The sequence below is a fragment of the Acanthopagrus latus genome, chromosome 21 (assembly GCF_904848185.1).
Source record: "Acanthopagrus latus isolate v.2019 chromosome 21, fAcaLat1.1, whole genome shotgun sequence".
NCBI lineage: Eukaryota > Metazoa > Chordata > Actinopteri > Spariformes > Sparidae > Acanthopagrus > Acanthopagrus latus.
Genome location: NC_051059.1, coordinates 8,932,995 through 8,953,736, shown reverse-complemented (window position 1 = coordinate 8,953,736; position 20,742 = coordinate 8,932,995). Strand labels below are relative to the sequence as shown.

At 42.1% G+C, this 20,742-nt stretch overlaps 1 protein-coding gene across 4 annotated transcripts; it reads right to left on the bottom strand.

Moving 5' to 3' along the window:
• Window positions 1–7,427: 7,427 nt before the first annotated feature.
• On the bottom strand, window positions 7,428–17,679 carry ednrba (endothelin receptor Ba). 4 transcript variants are annotated; one of them, XM_037085401.1, is made up of 9 exons: window positions 15,784–17,679; window positions 14,761–14,849; window positions 12,813–13,279; window positions 11,771–11,883; window positions 10,434–10,638; window positions 9,648–9,797; window positions 9,258–9,391; window positions 9,015–9,123; window positions 7,428–8,397 (listed from the first exon to the last, which is right to left on the bottom strand). In XM_037085401.1, exons 3-9 carry the CDS (start codon window positions 13,224–13,226, stop codon window positions 8,263–8,265), a joined length of 1,260 nt encoding a protein of 419 aa, XP_036941296.1. In that variant the 5' UTR covers window positions 13,227–13,279; window positions 14,761–14,849; window positions 15,784–17,679; the 3' UTR covers window positions 7,428–8,262. The 4 variants fall into 4 exon arrangements, with proteins under 4 accessions (XP_036941296.1, XP_036941297.1, XP_036941298.1 ...); XM_037085402.1 differs by lacking the exons at window positions 14,761–14,849; window positions 15,784–17,679 and adding exons at window positions 13,392–13,464; window positions 14,214–14,741; XM_037085403.1 differs by lacking the exons at window positions 14,761–14,849; window positions 15,784–17,679 and adding exons at window positions 13,402–13,464; window positions 14,214–14,741.
• Between the last annotated feature and the right edge of the window lie 3,063 nt (window positions 17,680–20,742).

Sequence of the window (20,742 nt, the reverse complement as noted above, 5' to 3'; positions counted from 1 at the left end):
CAGAGCAGCAGCTGCCCGGAGGATCCAGAAGAGAAACGGAAATTGTTCTCATCCCTTTTGGCAAACACAGAGCCTTCTTTTTCTTCTTCTTCTTCTTCTTCTTCTTCTTCTTCTTCTCACAGACCTGTGATCAGTTTGTGCGAATTTCAGGAAAGTCCCACACTCACATCAGATCACTGTGGATCGTGTTGATCTCTTTTTTTTTTTCTTCTTCTTCTTCCCTTCAGCACTTCTCAGTTATTGCTTCCTCTTTTTTTTCCAGAGAACTGCCCCCCCTGTGAGCTCTGATTGGTTACCTGTGTTGTGAGTCAAGGTAACCCATAGTGACCATTGTCAGTGTGGAGCAAATGTAAACACGGGCGTATTTGCAATGTAAAGCAGCTGACAGCCAAGCAACTGATCTGCAAACAGCCGAGTGGTTTATATGAGGGTGGAGAGCCAGTGGATGTTTGCGATCGTCTGACCGAATGTCACATTAAAATCAATAAGTTGGACTCAACTGCATGAACAAGGCCTTTGAATATAAAAAGTAAATAAAAAGTTCTATATGATGCCGCCTTGTGTGGTTAATGTTGAAATAAGAGGCAAATTTAGGCGGAAATATGTGTGCATATAAAGGCTTGCAGGCAGAAGTACAGAGTGAAAGAGAAGCCTGTCTTTATCCAGTCCCTGATGCTCCCTAGTGGCAAAACTCTGCACCAACACCCTGTGATCAGTTCTGTGTGAGACATCCTTGTATTTTCTCCTTTTTTTTGTTTCCTTTGATAAAACAACAAATTGAGCTTATATGGCCATCCATCCCGGAGTGTGGCTCAATGATACCCAGGGGTCTTGTACAGGCTACTTGAATGCTGACATGACTGTTTCTCGGAAACTCTTCAGCTCTCTCATGAGAACAGGGCCCTCAGCAGCCGGACATACTGTCTCTGCAAACTGTCACTGCTGTTCCGGTTGCGTAACTCCCCTTTCTGTGAACTTCACATAAGAGATGCTAGATTCTTGCGTCTAACCCGTCATATGTTCACAAATGCTGCATGAAGCATGATATGTTCTTTGACAAGAGTCACCATTAAATATGTTCTTTGCCACCGCAGGAGTTTTATTTTCGGTGGCACTGAAGAGCGCGAGACGAGCTATGACTATAAACGAAGGCGGACTTTTGCAAAAGAAGATGAGAACAAAAGAAGAGAATTGCCTTATTTATACATTTTATGGTCACTTATTCATTACAAAATTAGGTTTTGATGATTTTAACATTTGCAAGCGTATGGTGCAGCCTTTTTAAATTATTCTTCCTTTCATCTGATCCGCATTCATCCCCTAACAGCGGGTGGTGTTGGACTGATAAGGCTGAATAAATCAAGCTTCCCCTTCATTCCTTCATTGCTTTTTGTCATTTTTTTCCCCCTCTACTTCTGCAACAGCAGACAGCTTCAAGAATGTGCTGGTTTGGCTCAAAATAAGGTTAACTCCCATAATGTTCCGATAAAGTAACAGGAGGCAGGGTATTTATTGTAACAATATGTGTCTGGTTGGGTGGGGGGGGTGGTTGTGGTGGTGGTGGTGGTGGTGGTAGTGGTGGTGGGGGCGATGTTGTTACCGAGAACATCGGTTCAGTTATCCAGCGGACCTCAAATGAAAGAGCAGTCATTGTTTTCAGATCATGTAGCAATCACAGGCAAGTCCTAAGTCAGATGAGCTTGCACACATGTATGATTGTAAAGCTGAAACGATGAGGGACTGTATGAGAGAGGAGCTTTGGTTGAAGGTCGGCTGGACTGATTTATTATTTCTTTCTCATCCGAAAGGTATGTTTCATCCTACTTTTTGCAGTAAAGTTAATGGTTACACCAAGAACACAACTTCGTACTTAAGAAGTCCCATTAAGACATTATTATTTAAAGATACAATATGTTACATTCCTGCGTCAAAAAGAACAAAAATGACTAGTTTATATATTTTGTTGAGTTACGCACATTGGACAACAACAATTCCCATGATCCCACGCTGTTAAGTTTTGACTGAGAAAACCGATAGTGGCAGAAATTAAACATTGCGTGTTTAAATGTAAGTGTATGATTAAACAAGTACAAATTTAACTCTGTTGTATTATTTTGACATGTTGTCGGGAACGTGTTGCAGTCTAATTTTTTAAAGCAAAGAGTCAGGCTGAAATGAAACATCAATAATTCTGTAGGTCGTTGATTTAAAACAAACAAAAACAGAAGTACATGTAGATTTCAGCTCTCTTTCACCACCCAAATTATTTGCATACAGTCCCTAAGTTGATTAACTGATTAGTTGATTGACGGAGACACATGTTGTAAATGATAAGTGATTAATCGCTGTGATGTATGAGCTGAATCCAGCTTATCAACCGTAAATATGAGGTTGTTTTCTTATGACAGTGAGTTTCGGTCAGATGAACTACAATGATTGGAGAACTACGACAGGCATTTTTTCTGTCATTTTATAGAAAGCAATATCAAGTTAGTGACAGCAGTAAACAGGTTAATTGATACTTGAAATAATAGTTAGTTGTAGCCCTGTCATACAGGCAATGGCAAACTGCAAACATCTGCACATTTACCTGACGTGAGCCTCATGTTGAAAGTATATGTGTATCTGTGGCTGATAAATCATTCTTTATCCCGAACTCTAGCTCCATAGATCTTTCATCACAATGTCAGACTAGCAGTACACGGGGAGGCACATTAACAGTGTGGGACTGTGACACAGAGTTTGAGCGTCCCCTGATGTAGAGCTGAGGGGGAAACAGATGAAAGAAATGCGATCGTGTCCGTGGTACGTCAGTCTGATGAATGCCTTCTGCCGGCCACGTCTGTTCACCTTATGCTGCATCTATTGCTGCCGTGTGTGTGTGTGTGTGTGTGTGTGTGTGTGTGTGTGTGTTGTTTATGCACGTGTTCAAGTGTGTGACATTTGTACATCTGTGAAAGTGAGTGATGAGTTGCGATTCCCTGTCATTCATCAAACATTTCTTGAAGCGTGAAATCAGTGACGTGCGACCAAAAGGCGCATGAGGGAGAAATCTGCAGAAAGAGTTTTCGCACGCTTGCTCATTTAAATTCATGCGGACCACTGATACAGACACCTCAGCTCACATACCTTTGTGTTCTCATAGGTAGCACGAGGATCTAAGTTTGAGCTTGGTTCAACATTTTTCCCTTGAAGTACTTCCATTGCTACTCTCTCTCTCTCTCTCACACACACACACACACACACACACACACACACACACACACACACACACACACACACACACACACACACACACACACACACGAACACATTCACACTCATAAGGAAAGCATGTTTTCTTTGTTCTTCCCAAATGTTGGTAGAAGCTGCAGGCCAGACTGAAAGATCTCCTCCTTGTGCAATCGATCCAGAATAAATATTCTAAAACTTAGAAGGAAACCACCAAGTCTTATACATCAAGACCTGTGCAAAAGCTTTTAAATTATTACATTTCTGTCAGGCGCAGTGTATCCAGGTGAGATCAAAAGACAAAAATGAGAGCCAAGGAAGGCAGAAGAAGATAACTATACAGTATGTGTTGAAAAATTTGTGTTCGGTTACTTCAAGGGGCCAAACATATTTAAATCGGCCCGATCTAGACTTTTCTTTTGGATCTGCCTCCAACTGTTCTCCCCCAAATGTATACCTCATGTTTTTCAGCAAGATCCATGCATTACATCTTAAAAAATGAACACAAAATGGTTAACAAAATTGAGAAAAAAATGCTAGAATCCATCCCTTTATCCAGATCCGCACCAGACTTAATGGGGGTCTATTTGGGACTGAGATCCATCCTCTGTCCAAATTTCGTGATAATCTAATCTTTAGTTCTTATGTAATCCTGCTGACAAACCAACCAATGAATGGACAATGGTTAAAAATCATCCATGGCGGCGGTAATCAACTACCATTATTACCAAATTGTGAATAAACAACAGTGTTGGCGTTGTATCAAAGAATTGTCTTGTGGAGATATCTACTGAAGCTAGCAAGCTAACTAGCTTGCCTGAGCCCGTCCATCTTTACAGGCGCATTTTAGTTTTCACCAATTTCAACTCGGACTTTACAACTTAGAAACTGATCAATTTCCTCGTAAAGTGTTGTGCAGTAGTGTAGTTACGGTGACGCTGAAGTCATGGGACCACAGTGTACTTCATTTATAGCCAAACATTTGATTTAATTCACGCATTCATCTGTGAAAATGATCTTGCTGAACAAAGCGTGTAAGTATCATAAACTTGGGCGTGCTGCAGAGCTTATTTTCGGCAATAAAAAAAATTCCCATAGGCTTCTTGCCAAGGGAGTCAGGGCAATGCTAACATCTGGGTTAGCCGACAAAAATACATCATCCCCTCAGCCCTGTATAGTGAGCCACAAGAAGAGATTATGCTGCCCCTTTTAGTTTTGGTGCTACCTTGAATTTCTGTCCGGCTCTTATAAATTACAGTTTTAGTTCTCAAAAGGTGCTGTTTTGTATGTCCACCGGAATGTGAGAAAAGAAGCTGCCTCTCAAATATTTGAAGGTTAAGTCAAACATCATGGTCATGCAATTGCTGCTATGTGTTTTTGGAGGCAGTTTGCTGACACACATCTGCAGTACGTGCTAAGTGAATTTGCAAAATGGTGGATTGTTGGGGCAGAAACGCATACAAGAATGTGTGTTCACACCCCGGCCCCTGAGACCCAGAACCATAACTATCAACCCTCCAATCCACTCCATCCTTAAACTGTGGGGAGGAGAAAACAAACTGTTCACGTTGGTATGTCTGGGTCTGCTTGTGCATATGTGGTGCCAAAATGTACTGTACGTATGTGTGTGTTTGTGTTTGGAGAGACTGTGTGTGTGTGCGTGTGTGTGTGTCCGTATGCACTGCGAAGGACTTACTGTAGCCTCAGTGCACCACTCAGTGTTTGTTGAGTGGTAAAAAAGCTCTCAGCCAAGCCACCATGATAAGTCTATCACAAATTTACAGTAGTTGTTATTGCTTAATGAGGCATTTTCTCTCATTAACCTTCTGGCATCAATCTGCCGCAGGTTTAAATCTCTATTTTCTGGCTCGCAGTGGTAATAAAAATGATATTAACTCGGAGACTGCAGTTGTGGATGAATTATTTTCTTCCTGCTTTAAGTTGTCCTGCGTTAACTGTGTTGAAGTTTAGTCAAACGAAAAAGGAATAGGGACATATACATATGTATATATATACATATATGTAGAACTATTGCTTTAAAGAAATAATTTCAAATTTTGTGAAATCCACTGAATTTCTTTATTGTAAAGAATTAGATACGAAGATTGATACCAGTCTTATTTGCATACACAGAACAGGCATCTACAGCTACGAGATGGCTATCTTAACTAAAGACCGAGAGCAGCAGGAAATAGCTGGCCTGAATCAGGCTGATTGTTATCATTGATTCTTGTCTGTTTCTTGAGTCCGTACAGTATTCACAGCTTGTGAGCTTAGCTTAGCACAGGAAGTTCCTGTGCCTGTCAAATAAATGGTCCTATAACCCACAGCCTGTTCCAGTCTCACATGAGCACAGTTATGAACATTTTTCACAGTTTGGGTCATTTCTATTGTTGCCCTAAATGTTGTTTGAACTAGTTTGAAATTGAAAAAATACTCCTTTTTGCTTTGTTGCTAAGCAGTTGGAGTTGGAGACGTCAGTTGGTTAGCTTAGCTAAGTACAAGAAGTTATTGCACTTGGCCAAGACATAACTTCCCATAAAAACGTGATTTGTTGTCTTCAGTTTTTTTTTTGTTTTTTTTGCACATAGATTATACAGATGAGACATAACATGGTACTTTGCTAGTCTTACATGTGTTGCTAAGAATGCATTACCTTGTATGACAATTCCTTGAGTATCAAATAACTAGATAGCTAAAATTCAACCCTTCGTTCCATACTTTATATATACTATATACAGGACACAGTGTTTTGCATGGAGGAGACATACAGACGAAATGATTGGATGGTGCGGATTGTAAAATTGGGGGAGAGAGAGAAAGTAGCGAGGGGCAAAGAGGAGACGCAGGCCAGAATAAAATGACAGAAACTGTACAAAGTTTGTGATCTCTTTAAGCTGAAACAAAATGAAAAAGACTTTAGAAAGGCTTTTGTAAAACTGAATCGCCTCCCACCACAGCACAATGTCAGTGCTCCAGCACATCTGCTTTCGACAAAGCTAGGGTAGCTGTTACCTCCTTTATCCAGTCTTAATGCTAATCTAGGCTAACCATGCGCTGCCAACGGTGTATTTATCGTACATGCAGGAGAATGGTATCAATCTTCCCATGTAAATCTTGGCTAGACAATGACTGTATTTCTCATAGTGTCAGCCCATGCTTTTAATGTGAATCTGTTATGCGTTAGCGTAAACACTGTGATAGATTACAACAGTTCTCACTGCTTCCTAAATCCCCATAAATCAAAGCTGCCAGGGTCAATAAATTATTTTAATTTCATACACAAGTTTTGTTGAGCAAAATATGAGATTTTAAATCGACTCTGAGCTAATTACACTTTGATTTATAGACTGCTCAGTAATGAGCTCTGTGAAAAACATTAACTTTCTTTGCAACTTTCCATGAGTTTCTTTTTCTTGTCGCGGGGATCGTGGGGGACAGTCCATCACATCAGGAGAGAGTCAGCATCCCAAAGCAGATACAGCAGCGTAGCCTCTGCTGGGAGCGGAGAGTCACGGGAGGAATGCTCTGAATGTGATTTCTTTCACTCCAGGCTGCTTTCAGCACCGGTGGGTTTGATTTAATGTCAAACCACACTGAATTGTTTGAAACCATATTGGAGGCACAGAGGCAGAGGCCTCGCGGAGAAGGGTGGAGACAGGAATGCAAGGAGAAAGGGAAGGGAAACAAGGGTAAAGGACACGAAAGGGGGTGATAAGCAAGGAAAAACAGGCAGAAAAAGAGAGCGAAGCCATGGAGAGCGGATGAAGAGATGAGCCGAAGAGGGATGGTGAGGGATCAGGGGACAGAGAGCTTCTTTGACAGCTAATGTGACATGCGTGACACTGGTTTAGCCTGAAGGAACATTGCCAGGTCAGAGCTGTGTGTGTGTGTGTGTGTCTGTGTGTGTGTGTGTGTGTGTGTTTGGAGGGAAGAAGTGTGGAGAAAAATAAAAAGATCACAGTAATGTTCTGTGTTAGCATTCACCATCACCATCACATGACGCCGCCTGCTGTCACACTTAAATCAAACCCACACACATATGCACTCAAACACAAACAGTCAGGCAAAGCTTAAACATTTGCAGCCCTAAATGATTTTTACCGCATGTCTGTACAGATAACAGCTAGAAAATGTATGCTTTTCCTCCAAAAAAAAGTACACAGCTGACTTTTTTATTATTATTATATTTCTCATTTTATTCATTGGAAAAAAAGAAACCCATTCCGATTTTCAAACCAAATAAGGGAAAGGAGTTAGAATGAGATAACGCAGAGCAAGTAAAGCCTCAAGAACAGGCCCAAAATTGAACAGTATAATACAATAGCTCAGGGGCCATCAGCCGAAATCATATGTCAGTAGTTCAATATCTATTGGGGAACAGAGCACACAGACAATACATTTGAGGGCACTAATGTAACAAGTAATAAAGTAGGCAAAACGCTCAATACATATATACATATTATGTAAATACGTGACCAAATGAATGAATATCTTCTGCAGTGTCTGCTCGCACCGCCAAACACTCTCTAATGTAGTCTGTACAATACAGGACATATTGCATGAGTCATACCGTCAAAATACACATTCACTATCCAGGCAGTGAGCCTGATGAGCTGTCTTTGCTTATCAACCCACGGCACCCAATTTTACACTTGCCGAACCTCGCCCCCCCGCTCAGTTCTCCCATATTTGATATTAGTTTGCCCCACACATCTCATGCCTGTTATCCAAGAATACAGCTCACGAAGTGCGCAGATGCTCATGTCTTCTTGGGCACGGAGAGTGTTTAGTCGTCCATAATAGCATGTGCTCAGAGTTCTAGGATAAAAGGAATTCCGCCTCAGTCGGGGCCGGTTTCCAAAAGCACATCTGTTAAAAGTTGACGGCGCCTTCATATCATGATGTAGATGTGGCAAGACTGAGCACTTTCCTCATTCAGTCACCCGTACCTCAATATTTTAATTCTTTTTTTTGTTTTGTTTTGTTTTCGTCCTCATACTTCCACCTTTCTCACAGTTAGGCCCCTCCTCAAGCTGTAGTGGACTTGTTGGTCATGCGGGAGTTGCTCTGGTCGGAGGCTCGCTCAGTGATCTTCAGCTTCATGCAAGACTGTTTCTCATCCATCAGCATCTCCGCCGGTAGGCACCAGCAGCACAGGCAGGACTACGGGATGGAGAAACATAATGGGAGAGATTGTGAGGCAAGGTTCCCTCATTTTCTTTCTCTCATTTTTTGTTACCTTAAGTCGAAATATTTGAAGGTCGAAATATACACCGTTTTCTTGTGAGCCTTGCCTGTGCACTCAATATGAAGCTAGAACCGGCAGCTGGTTAGCTTAGCACACAGTAGCTTAGCACGCAAAGATACTGCGCCCAGCCAGTAAACAGTGGTGTGGTGCCATTGTTCTAAACTCCCAGTATTCAGAAAATATCCCATTAAACCAAAGTCCATTTGTCCAAAACCTGTTATTCCAACCCTCAGAAGGTCTGTTGTTCATAAAATACTCACTCTTGTATTATCAATTTATATACGTAATGTAACTGACATAATTGAAATACAGTTTTACACAGCGTCCCAAATCTTTTTGAATCAGGGTTGAGATATCAATTAGCAAGATGTGGATTTTATTGCTTGTGGACCGATGCTAAGCTAAGCTAACCAGCTGCTAGAGCGGTATCAAGCGGCTCATCTAACTCTCAACAAGGCGCGCTTTTTCCAAGATGTATCTTTTACATTTTCATTCTCCTTGTGCGTATGTTACTGACTGAGCTGCACCTTACCCTGAAGCAGTTCTTGAAGCGCTTGCTGACCATGTAGAGGGCGATTGGGTTGATGCAGGAGTTGACGGATGCCATGTTGATGCCAATGTAGTCCAGCACCAGAAAGAAACTAAAAAGGGTCACAGAGACACATTAGTCTTCTACCATTCCCTTTCTGGAGGGTGATTCATTTTTCTACTACATTATATAGTCTGTTCTCTCTTTTCTTTTGTGCACTGTGGGACGTGTTTTTTTCCTCCGTACCTGAGCAGTTCGCAGCGGTTGGGATCTTTCTCATCGTAGATGGTGAGCTTCAGGATACGGCTGAGGTGGAGAGGCAGCCAGCACAGGGCAAACACCAGAACCAGGCAGAACACTGTCTTCGCCACCTCCCTTCGCTGAACACACACACACAAACACGCATAAATCACAGCGTAGAAGTAACAGATTGTCCTGACAGTTTTGGCCCAGAGAGGACCATTGTGAAATGTATATCACTCCGAAGCAGGATTTGTTTTCATAAATCAAAACAAAATCATTTCAAATTCAGCTGGATTAAGTATGGAGGTAAAAAAGTCGTGACTTTATTTATAACTTCAATAGAGCACGCTTGTGAATCTATGATTTACATGAAGATCAAAGCCATCATCGGACCTGTTTAAGGTGGTCACTGAGGGCGATCTGGACGCCATTCTTCTTCCTCAGCATCTCACAGGTCATCAGGGTGTAGAAAATAGCGGTGCAGATCAACGGCAGGCAGAAATATACGCCGAACAGCCACCAGTCCTTCGCTGATTTATAAAACTACACAGAGAGGAATGAGGGAACAGCACCGGGTTATGCACAACATCTGAACGATGGAGCTTCAAGTGAAAGGTGAAACATGTCGGACTCGTAATTAATGTATATGTATAGTTAATGGCGCGTATCCCCAGTCTGGCCAGGACCGGAGTGAGGGGCTTCGGGTATGTGTCTCGAATTCAGACTTGTAGACTTGCATTTGAAAATCAATTCATCAGAGTGCCCCGGCGGAATTAAGTCTGCTCATTGTTGTCAATTTGACGTTGATGGAAGACACGTGAACGCACACGTACACACACGCTGCGGTACTTTTTGTTTGCTTAATAACTCCTGAGATATACCCTGTTTTTCTTTCATACGACACTCCATTATCGGTAACCTCTGCCTAACCCTGATCCACCCAGAAAGCTTCCACAGAATGACTGTGAGTTAAGAGTATGCCTTCATGTTAAGCATGAACATATATCCATGCGCGAGTCAGCCCGCCTGCCAACATCTGCATCTCCATGGGCCTCTATGTGTCAGCGTGTATTTTATGTGCATTTGCCGGTTTGTAGTGTTCACAGCTGTGTCAACACACACACTGTTTTTCCCCACACTCAGTTATATACCTACGAAGGTCCGTGTGTCACGACTCACCCTCATAAAGCTCGTTTTCTGCATGGGGTGCAGCAAACAGATCCTCAAGTGTTCACCCTTGTAGTCCATGGTGATCATGTCGAAAGCTATCGCCTCTGGCACGGCCAAGATGATGGATAATATCCAGATCAGTGCAATCTCGATAGCCATCCACTTTGGCACTCCGATCCCTTTGATACGGCTCCACGAGGCCACGGCACGATACCTGAAACATCCAACATGTGCAGTCAGTTAACCAGTAAATGAATAAGAGTTTGACATTTATGAAAAAATGCAATTATTCATTTTTTTTTGGCAAAGAGTTAGCTGAGAAAATCAGTACCACTCAAATGTCTGCACTTGCTGCTTAACTCAGCGAACCAGCCCCACTACAAGGTGCTGTTTTTACTCTTTGGTTTTGTACTGATTAACCAAAAAGACATAATGTATGAACTGATAAGCTTTAGAAGTGCTTTTTGGCAGATTTTTTTCTTCAGATTTTGCCCGGCGAGCTGTTTTCACCCTGCTTCCTGTCTTTGTGGTAAGCTACGCCAACCTTCTCATGGGTGTTATTATGGATCCCACTGGTTGGTTGGTTAGGTTTAGGCATGAGGAGTGAGACTGGTAAGTGGTTAATGGCTGTCACTTCTTATGTATCACAAAAGTGGGAGCATTATCAGTCTTCTTATGTAAGTCTCAAGAAAGTGAATGTGTTTATTTCCCAAAAGTTAGGGGTATTTTAAAATAATTTAATATTTTAATGTAAGTGTACTATCGAAAACCTTAACAGGGTCTCAGTATACTAGTGTAATCCCAACTGACAAAACTTAAACATATATGGGTTCAGTATTAATGTTTTAGTTTTTTTCACCTAACAGTAGCTTACAGCCATAAATGTATGAAACAGAATGCTGTTGGCAGGAGTTTGCAGTTATTCTGGTGATATGCTGCGCCATTTGTTGGAAGTATGAATTCAAGGCACCTTAATTTGTTTTTACCAGTAATGTGCAAGATTTTATCAGCCTGGTGTGGCTTTTTACTTGCCCCCATGCAACTGGGGCAATACTGATTGTTGATTTTTTTACTTTTTTTTTCTTTAACACCATGCAGGCGTAACATTTGAAGATTCTGACTATGAAAAAAAATTCTGTTAAGACTCCATATCTCAATCTCACATTGCAGTTGACAGTAAGACATGTCAGTGTATTGATTACCAGGCACCAAGTTGCAAGGTCAGAAGTCACTGACATTGTTTCTTTAATCCCTGACCGGTTACATAGTATTGAGAAATGAGGATAAGAGCTAACATGAGAGGAAGCGTGAGTTTTTGGCTGTGCATTGCTTGTGGCTGTGTTTACCTGTCAATACTCAAGGCACACAGACTCAGCACTGTGATGCCCACGGAGGCTTTCTGGACAAACGGCACCGTCTTGCACAGAGTCACTCCGAAAGGCCAGTCCTCCGCCAGGAGCTGGAGAGAGAGACACACAGACAGAAAGAGTTGTTGACTGCATTAAACCATGGAAGTTAGTGAAGCAAATTGTTTGGCCCCGCTTTGTTTTCCCTAGCCTCGGGTATCCAGGGTCAATCAGATATGCATGAACCTGAGCAGTTGTTTTTGCTCTTTTTTAAAAAAAAAAAACAAACAAAAAAAACAAGAGGGCCTCTTTTTGACCTCAAGACACCGTAATCCAGAGAGGTACAGTAGCTCTTTTTTTTTTTTTTTTGCCTTTTTTATGTCTACTTTGGATGAGCGACTGGAATGTGAGTGTACATCAACTGGAGTCATATGTGGTCCTCTTTTCTCCCCTTACCACCCTGTCTCTCCTGTCTCTGCTCTGGTATGCAGCTGTGTCCAGTTGTTTTAACATGCTTGCCCCCTTACCCAAATATACAGATACTTTGGCCTTCTCTGTCTTTCATACACACACACACACACACACACACACACACACACACACACACACACACACACACACACAGTCTCTCTCTCTCTCTCTCTCTCTCACACACACAGACACACAATGAGCTGAACAGATAATAACATGCCAGAGTCACAAGGGGATATGGAGGGGCTCAGAATCCAGTGAAGTAATAACATGTTTAAAAAAAAGAAAAAAATTCTTGGAAGCCCCTTTCCAAGAGTGTGCATATGAAAGGTTGTGTGAGGGGTTTAAAGTCCAATATGCAGTAAACTATTTGCATATGACCTTAAAAAGCTATTGCAATACACTCTGAGGACACATAACACGTGAGCAAGTAGCATTCGGTGAAAAGCTAAGGGAGTTTTGAATGGCCCGGAAACAAAAATACTTTCAAGTCGAAAATCATCTCTACAGTACAGGCCCACAGTACATGGTATAGATGTTTTTGTCAGCCATATTCTGCACCTGGACCCACCTTGTAAACATTGATGGGAATGCCGATGATGATGTGCAGCAGGTCTCCGAGCGCCAGGCTGGCGATCAGGATGTTGGGCCCGTTCCGCATGCACTTATTCTTATAGATGATTCTCAGCAGAGTGGAATTGCCAATAATGCCCACAACAAACACCAGGCACGACACCACCGTGTTAATGTACTTGAACGTGTCTCGGATTTCCGTGGGCCCGGTGCACATGGGAGGCAGCCGGCGGCGGGGGAAGCTGTTGTTGGGCCTCACCGGACCCTGCACGTCCCTCTCTACGAGCCCGATTCTCTGGGTAACAGTAAGAGAGTCCCGGGACATCTCATTCTTTGTCCCCAGCTGCCCACTGGCCACAAGGATGTGACCGGCCAAGAGGAGTAACTCCAAGCAAAGGAGATGAGTCTTCATCCTGCCGATTGGCTGTGAATATAGCTTTTCTCCAGCTGATCCTCTGTGAGAGCCTGTAACAGAAGAAAGTACTGTATTCACGCCTGTTATCTGAGTATACAGGAGTATTATTATGCCATAGGACAACAACCTCACTGTCTAGTAGGCTCTGGCCACATTTCTTACTTTGACTCACCCAACCGTCATATCCATATAATCTCAGTAATAAAATCTGGATTAAGCGTTGGCAGACACAAACCTGCAAAAACATATTTTCACATGTCTTAATAAATCCATTTTCAATTAAGGGCAGTTAATTAACTTGTATGGTCGAGACAGAGGGTCAGAAACGGGGTAAAGTATGAGTCATCTTTATTTTGGCTGGAAGGAAGGTGAGTGGGATTTGTTCGGGTTTAGCAGGGAAGGATCTTTTATTTCTATCACATCAGCCATTGTTGGCCATGAAATAGTTGCATCAAAAAGACAACTTTTACTTGGTTAAGTGCAGGTAAGGTGCAAATTGCAATATGCAGGGAACGGTTCGGCCTCCAAATCAGGTTTTGTCAATGTGTAAAATGGTGACAAACAGTTGACGTTATGTGAAGATATTAAAGGGGCGCTATGTAGTCAGGAAAATAGTTCTGAAAATTAATTAAAACTCAGAATTTTAGTAGTTACAATATTAATGACGTTATTTTACAAAGTTAAAAAATATTTGTCTTGTCCGGAACTAAAAAACAAACAAACAAACAAACAAAAAAACCCAAGCTGTTCTCAAAGGAAAATAAGGTCTCCAGAACACTTTTTGAATCTAGAAAGGTGGCAGGGTCCGCCACATATGACCAAAGTCAAACAGTGTAAACTTGCATTGCCCTTTAAGGTCAGTTTGTTTATTCAGTCATGAAAATGAAGAGAATTGATTGAAATGTGTTCCTCAAAGGTTTTCAGTCTGTTACACAGTCCCTCAGTTCTTCTTTTCCAGACACTGCTATTGAAGTTCGTACTTACCTAACTCCTGAGGGAGCCACAAATCCTCCAATATTTACGCGTCCAAGATCAAACGTCCCCGGTAACTCTCAAGCTCTCAGGTTAAGACAGAGGAAAGTTCCCAAAGTGGATGGTCGGCTGCAGTGACAGTCCAGTCATCTCCAACAGCAGCTGTCCGCTCTCGGGTCAAAGTGAAAAAGCTCCAGATCTGTGCTCTAGAGGCTCCAGTCAGCTCCTCTGGTGCTTCCTCTCCAGTACTGGCTGCTAAGTCTCACAGTGTACACAGTCTCAAGAGTCTGCTGAGTTGATCCCTGCCCTCCAACCCCTCCTCTTCTTATGTAGAGGAGGGGTTATGTAGTGTTCATCAAAGTGCCCTCATTTTTGACAGGGGAAGCTGGGTAAGATCAGTTCATGAGGAGTTATAGTGTGTGGCTCTCAGTCATGAGTTTGTAGTGTCTGCAGATGGGTTGTTGCTCTTTTATTTGTCCCGATACAATGTTCCAGTTTTATACTATTGTACTCTTACGCAAGACAAACAGTGGAAAAAAGAACAGTATTTGATATTGACCTGTTGCATTCAATCTGCATGCACAGCAGTCCTATCACTTGGACCTTATCAGGCTGCCAATGTGCAGTCACACTGTAGATAATTGCACCCTGTAATGAGAAAACACATGTAGGAAGATACAGAAGAGACATGAGCCCCCGTTACAGATTTGCTTGTTCTTGTTATCAGCATTCACTTAACCTGCAGCACAGCGTCATTACAGCATGATGTGAAGACGTCAATTTACGAAGATCTGCACCAAAAGTAGATGGGGTCTGTTCTTGGTCGAGTCCCGTGCTCTCTCCAAGTTTTGTGGAAATCTGTTTGGCAGTTTTTGTGTAATCTTGATCACAAACCAACCAGCCGACAAGCAAACGGACAAAGGTAAAAGCACAACCACACAAAGACTCAGATTCAAGACCTTATTGTTGGTGCATCTCTTCAGCCCAGTGTCACCCTCCATGCATTTATTTTCTCCTTTTGACTTTACTGACAAGGATAAACATGTTGGAAGTTTTTTGAAATGGAAAAATGACTTGGGAGACAAACCTGTGCCAGTGAAAGTTTCAAAGTGTGTGGCGAGGAAATGTGCAGGCCATCCTCATCAGAAAAACCACCATACTGGTGGACTGTGAAAGCAGCTTATTAGGACCCATATTTACATGTCGTGTTAGCCGGAGACATCTAGTGGTTGTTATAATTGCATCAGCAAAGGAGGAAGTCAGGCAACACAGTATAAAAGAGCAAGAAAATCTGTGCTGGGAGGAGGTCGGGAGGCAGAACAAGCAGGCAATTTTAGGTATGAAGATATGTTGCCAATGTGACCCTGATTATATTCAGTTTCAGTTCATAATGGTAGGCAGTGATGGCGAGCCAGAAGCACAGTGTGTTGTATGTGGTGAAGTCCTGTCACATGACATTATTTTTTCCCCTTATTTTTAACGTTGCATGGTGATCATCAACATGTTTTTTTTTTTTTGTTTTTTTTTTTCTTTTAAAAAGAAGTTGGCCTCAAGCCACGGTCTAGACCGCACCTGTACTCACCCGGTCCTGATCCTCCCTGTGAGATTTTCTGAGAAGGGTTGGCCAGACAGCCGTCAGCACCAGATGTGTGTCTCTGTTGAGATTAACTTCCCAGTGGGGCCGCAGGAACTTCTGCTAGGTTGTCTGCTGCCTGTGTACTTCAGCAAGGGAGTTAAGAGAAAGATGCGTATCGTTACGTGTGAGTGGTCAGAAAAGTGGACCGCGCGTTGTCCTTTAACGTATTGCTACGTACACACTACGAGTTTGTTTCAGTCTTGTCCTTGTAACTACTTCAGCTGACGTGATAAACTTAGGGGGTGTATGGAAGTTACTTGGGGCCCGGAGGGCGACAGAAAACAGGAAGGGTATTATAATATCATATCAGATCATCAAAGTGTAAAACACGGGCTAAGATGACGAATCTTTAGTTTCAAGAAATCTCACTTTGATCTCTACTCGTCCCCACTGTCACACCACTGTAAGTGTCTCAGCATTTTTCATGTTGGAATGGAACTGAACACATTTACTGTTCAAATCTGAGGTCTTCATACTTTTCTTACGTATATGATACCACTTTATAATACCTTACATCTCTACTCCACTACAATTCAGAGAGAAATTTACATCCTTTTTACTTTTACTACATTGATTCGCCCACTAGGCCTTTATTTGGGAGTTGTTTGGTTTTGTCATTTCCTTATTTTATTTTGTCCTTTCCTCACGAATCATGTTTTGCTTTTCATTTCCTCCCTTTGGCTGATTTCCCACCGTTTTCACTCCTCACCTGTGTTCTGTTATTTTTTAACACCACTTGTGAGTTTAAGTCCTTGTTTTCCCCCCTCTCTCTTTATCAGTTTGGCTTCATCCAAATGAAGTTACAGTGAAGCTTTTTGACGACCTGGGAACGTGAGGAAAGAGATGAATATATATATCCTGTTATTTTGATGCATTGTTGTTATTGGAAGGACTCCTCCCTCAGACACTGTCAGGTGCAAACAACTGAACACTCTCCATGACTACCAGCTCCAGACACTGATGAAGGCCAAGAGGAGTGATTGAAAGCTCCAAAAAGACTTGTGCTAACATTTTTTTTGTCTTTGTTTACTCCTGTTAGCCAAGGTCAATTTTGGACTTATGTTCAGATAAGGGATATGTTGGATAATCAAAGCGCTGAATAAACTGGAGTCGTCCGAGATTCACTTAGTTTTTTGTGCCATGTGAGCGTCGTACGTGAATGATGTTATTTGTCTAAACTTTGCCTCTTGGACATGGATTTATAATTTCCTCTCCAGCGCTTACTCATTCTATTGTCAGACAATTTGTTCCTCAAGTACGACACAAACTCAGCTTATCGCAAACTTTCCCCTCATGCTCGTTCGTCCATCAACAGCATTATCACCAATTTTGACATGTATTCCCCCTTTTGCCGTTTGGCGCCGCTTGTAGCCATGTTCGTGTTTGAAACGCGCTACATGCCATGTGACGGCGTAGCGACCACAACATCGCGCCTTGGATGTTGGGAGCAGTAGGCGAGCCGAGTGAGAGGGGAGACAGTCCTTTGGCAAGGGTTCAAGCCCCCGAGGCAACAAGCATCAAACACTGAAACCCTACATGACCCAGTAACTGCAACAAAGAAAGAAATGCTCTCTCTTGGGATTCATTAGCGTGGATGAAAATAAACAGAACTGATTTTCAATACTGTGTGTGTGAGAGGGGGTTTTAATGGAGTTTGTGCAAACTTAAGAGTGAAAGATTTCCACCTGCAGAAAAATATGTCTGTCCGAATCCTTTGCTCCAGCTGATGTCCCGGTCAAGAAGTGGAACAAACCTCATCAGTTTGGTCTCACAGCATCAGGTACTAAACGACAAAAAGCACATGGAGTACAGCAACAAATTTGGCCCGAGATCGCCCAGCAGCTGGGATACAATGAAGGTAATGTCACTGATGTTGACTTGATTATGTGACATGTTGGTCACGGAAAGGGGCTTTTTGGAGTCCAGAGGGAACGCACAGGGCATCTTTCGCGAAACGTAAAAGTCACGTTAACGTTTCTGCACACAGGGGGACGAGGACGAGGACGAAAATGGGACATGACACCACAAATCATTTGCATGGGAACTGTGGATAGTTTCTGTACGGGGCTTTCCCCTATTGCTGCACCACATTTTTTTATTGCGCTGTCAGGAAATCGCAGTCAAAAGAAAATTGTACATTCTGCTGTCTCAAGTTTTTTGAGACGTGCTGCAGGCGTCACATTCAGAATGAGCGTACCTATAAATCTGAAAATAACATCAACAACAACAAAAAAAAACCGATTCAAGTTTATTCATTTGGAAATTAAATGTCTTTGTATCATAGCGTCTTTGGGTAACGCTACTGTCAAGAAACACTTTGTTTTTTTCAAATAATGTAGCGATGTAACCAAACACTTTGGCTGTAGGGTAACTGGAAAAGACATGTAATCACTTTTAAAGGAGTAATGTCATTTTATTGACTCTGCTGTTCAAAGAAACTGCTCGGGAATCTACTGAGTGCTGGAATTCCACTAAAATGTAGCCGTCACTCAGACTCATGTTTTACGATCTCCCGTATTAGTAACAGATCTCACTGCTCTTGTCTGACAGTGACTAATGCGCCAATGAACAGGTTTAAATGGTTAATCTCCCAGAGCTTGTTTCTTTATAAGCAGAAAATCATCTTAGGATATACCAGATCTGACAAGGACAAAGGGACGACTTGTTTTGAACAAGCAGGGATTCATTGCCCTCAGTGTCAACAGGAGGGCATCTTACCCAGCACACAATACCCCCTCAGAGTTCACTCTGTTAGAAGAGGGATATACTGACTTTACTGCTGGATTATGCCCACCGGTGTGTTGTTAATGCATACATCTTGTGAGTGACCTTGTCCCCCAAGAGTCAGGACAGGCTGACTGGCCTTTGCCCTGCACTGTCATGGACAGGGTGGTGGGTTAATGCAGAGTAATTAGCTTCCACTTTATTAGACCTATAAAAGAAGCATCTCCTGGAGTCCTTCCGTCACGCTTAGTCAATCAATGCTTTGTACTCTCTGTACGGTCCTCAAGTGCCTTTGTCCTTTCATTTCCACTGGATGCTATCCAACTAATTCAATTATATTTGCATATTGTTTTTTTTTTCCACTGACACAGAAGCTTTTGTTTCTGACAAAAACATATTTTCTTATATTTTTTTTGTTTTTTAAAATGAATCCCAGTTTCCCTCTGATGGACTTTGGGGAGAATCACAAACATCACGGGTTGTTTTACAGCTTGTTTCACGCTCTCATTGAATCACTTAGCGACTTCATCTGTAAAATCCAAAAGGCTGTTTTGTCATTCTGACAAAAGAAAAAAAAAAAAAAGATTTCTGTCTTTGAAAAATATCAAGGGACCATTAAACATTGTCCTCAAGGTGTCTCCGCCTGGGATCTTGAATCAGATCCCAGAGAGTAGTACACCAGCATTTTTCTGTGTGACATAGCCTACTGCTGATTTATCATTTAAAGTGAGTATTCAACTCGTCAGTACTAACCCATCATTTGCATTTACTAGTGCAACAGCAGTCCATATATTGTCCTGATATTTCAAAGTCATTATGTACATTCATATACAGCCATGAAATAAATTTCTCCTGATGTGTGTATTTTTGCTCATGCATAAAGTGGGCAAATCAACTCTGAGCTATATTAAATGTGGCTACATAAGATCAAACGCCTCGCTTCTGAAAGTTGATGATACACTGATGCCTTGAAAATCATATCCAGGAGATGAAATCAGTAAATATGAGTAAGATACAGACTCTGCCTGTCCCTCGAGAATGCGTCACATGAAACACGAACGCGGCGTGATAATTTCTAAATCACATGAGAACCCCTGGCAATGTTGGCAATGTTGGTCCCGTGTGAATGGGGTCTAAGAGAGAACACAAGAAACGTACATAATAACACAGCCAGCATGCAAAACCACCAGTAAGGCCTGACAACATTAATAGACTAAGAGCGCATTACAACAATTACAAGCGTCATAAAGCCATCCCTCAATAAAGCGTTGGAACTGGCAGGGAATAAACTGATTTAATTTATGGGCAGTTTGCGGTTCAGTTAAAAGGTGCAAAGGACGTGAAGCCTATGCTGACGCTGTACTATGGTTACAAAGATTTAGGAGAGGAAACGTGTGTGGCTGTCAGCTTTCAGCTTTAACATCAGAGCTTCATGGATAAACATCAGGAGATGATTATTTCCTCATGTCCGTAACAAAGTCCAGACAACTTACAGACGGACGGCAGTGATGAAATTTGTCATGAGTGATGAAGTGTAACACTGTGATGAGCATGATTTAGTTACGCTATGCCAGTCATTCATGTCGTTGTCATGTCATGGCTGTGTAAAGCTTTAAGTCCACTAGATAACATTGTTTGGTAGCGTTGGTCATATCTCTTTAATAGCTGGCAAGGAGACAACTGACTATTTATTACTGAAGCACGCAAGTTATCGAATGTGTGTCTGACATGGTTTTTGCAGGAAATAACCACATTAAAGTCTTTTATATGACACCTATTCCTTCTTCCTAATAACCAAAATTCCATAATACATGGCTGCTGGACCCGAGATGTTTTCTTCTTCAGAGTAAAATCCATTTTCAGTCCTTTTGCCCTGGTGGCTTCAGGTTCCCACACCTCACTCGGTTTGGCTTCCAGACTCTTTGTGATGTCACAAATAATGCTCGTGGCTAAAATATCACCACGGATTATCTCAACGGAATCTCAAGGAAAAATACTGTTTCCACTGTTCGGATAAAAACTGCTCCACAAAACAAGCAGAAATTGAGAGTTACGAGACGGGGGGGGAGTGGTACAAATGAAATACAACCATGATTCCAAATGAGTTGGGAGGCTGTGTGAAACATAAATAAAACCGAATGTGATCATTTGCTAATCCCTCTTGACATACACTCAAGTGAG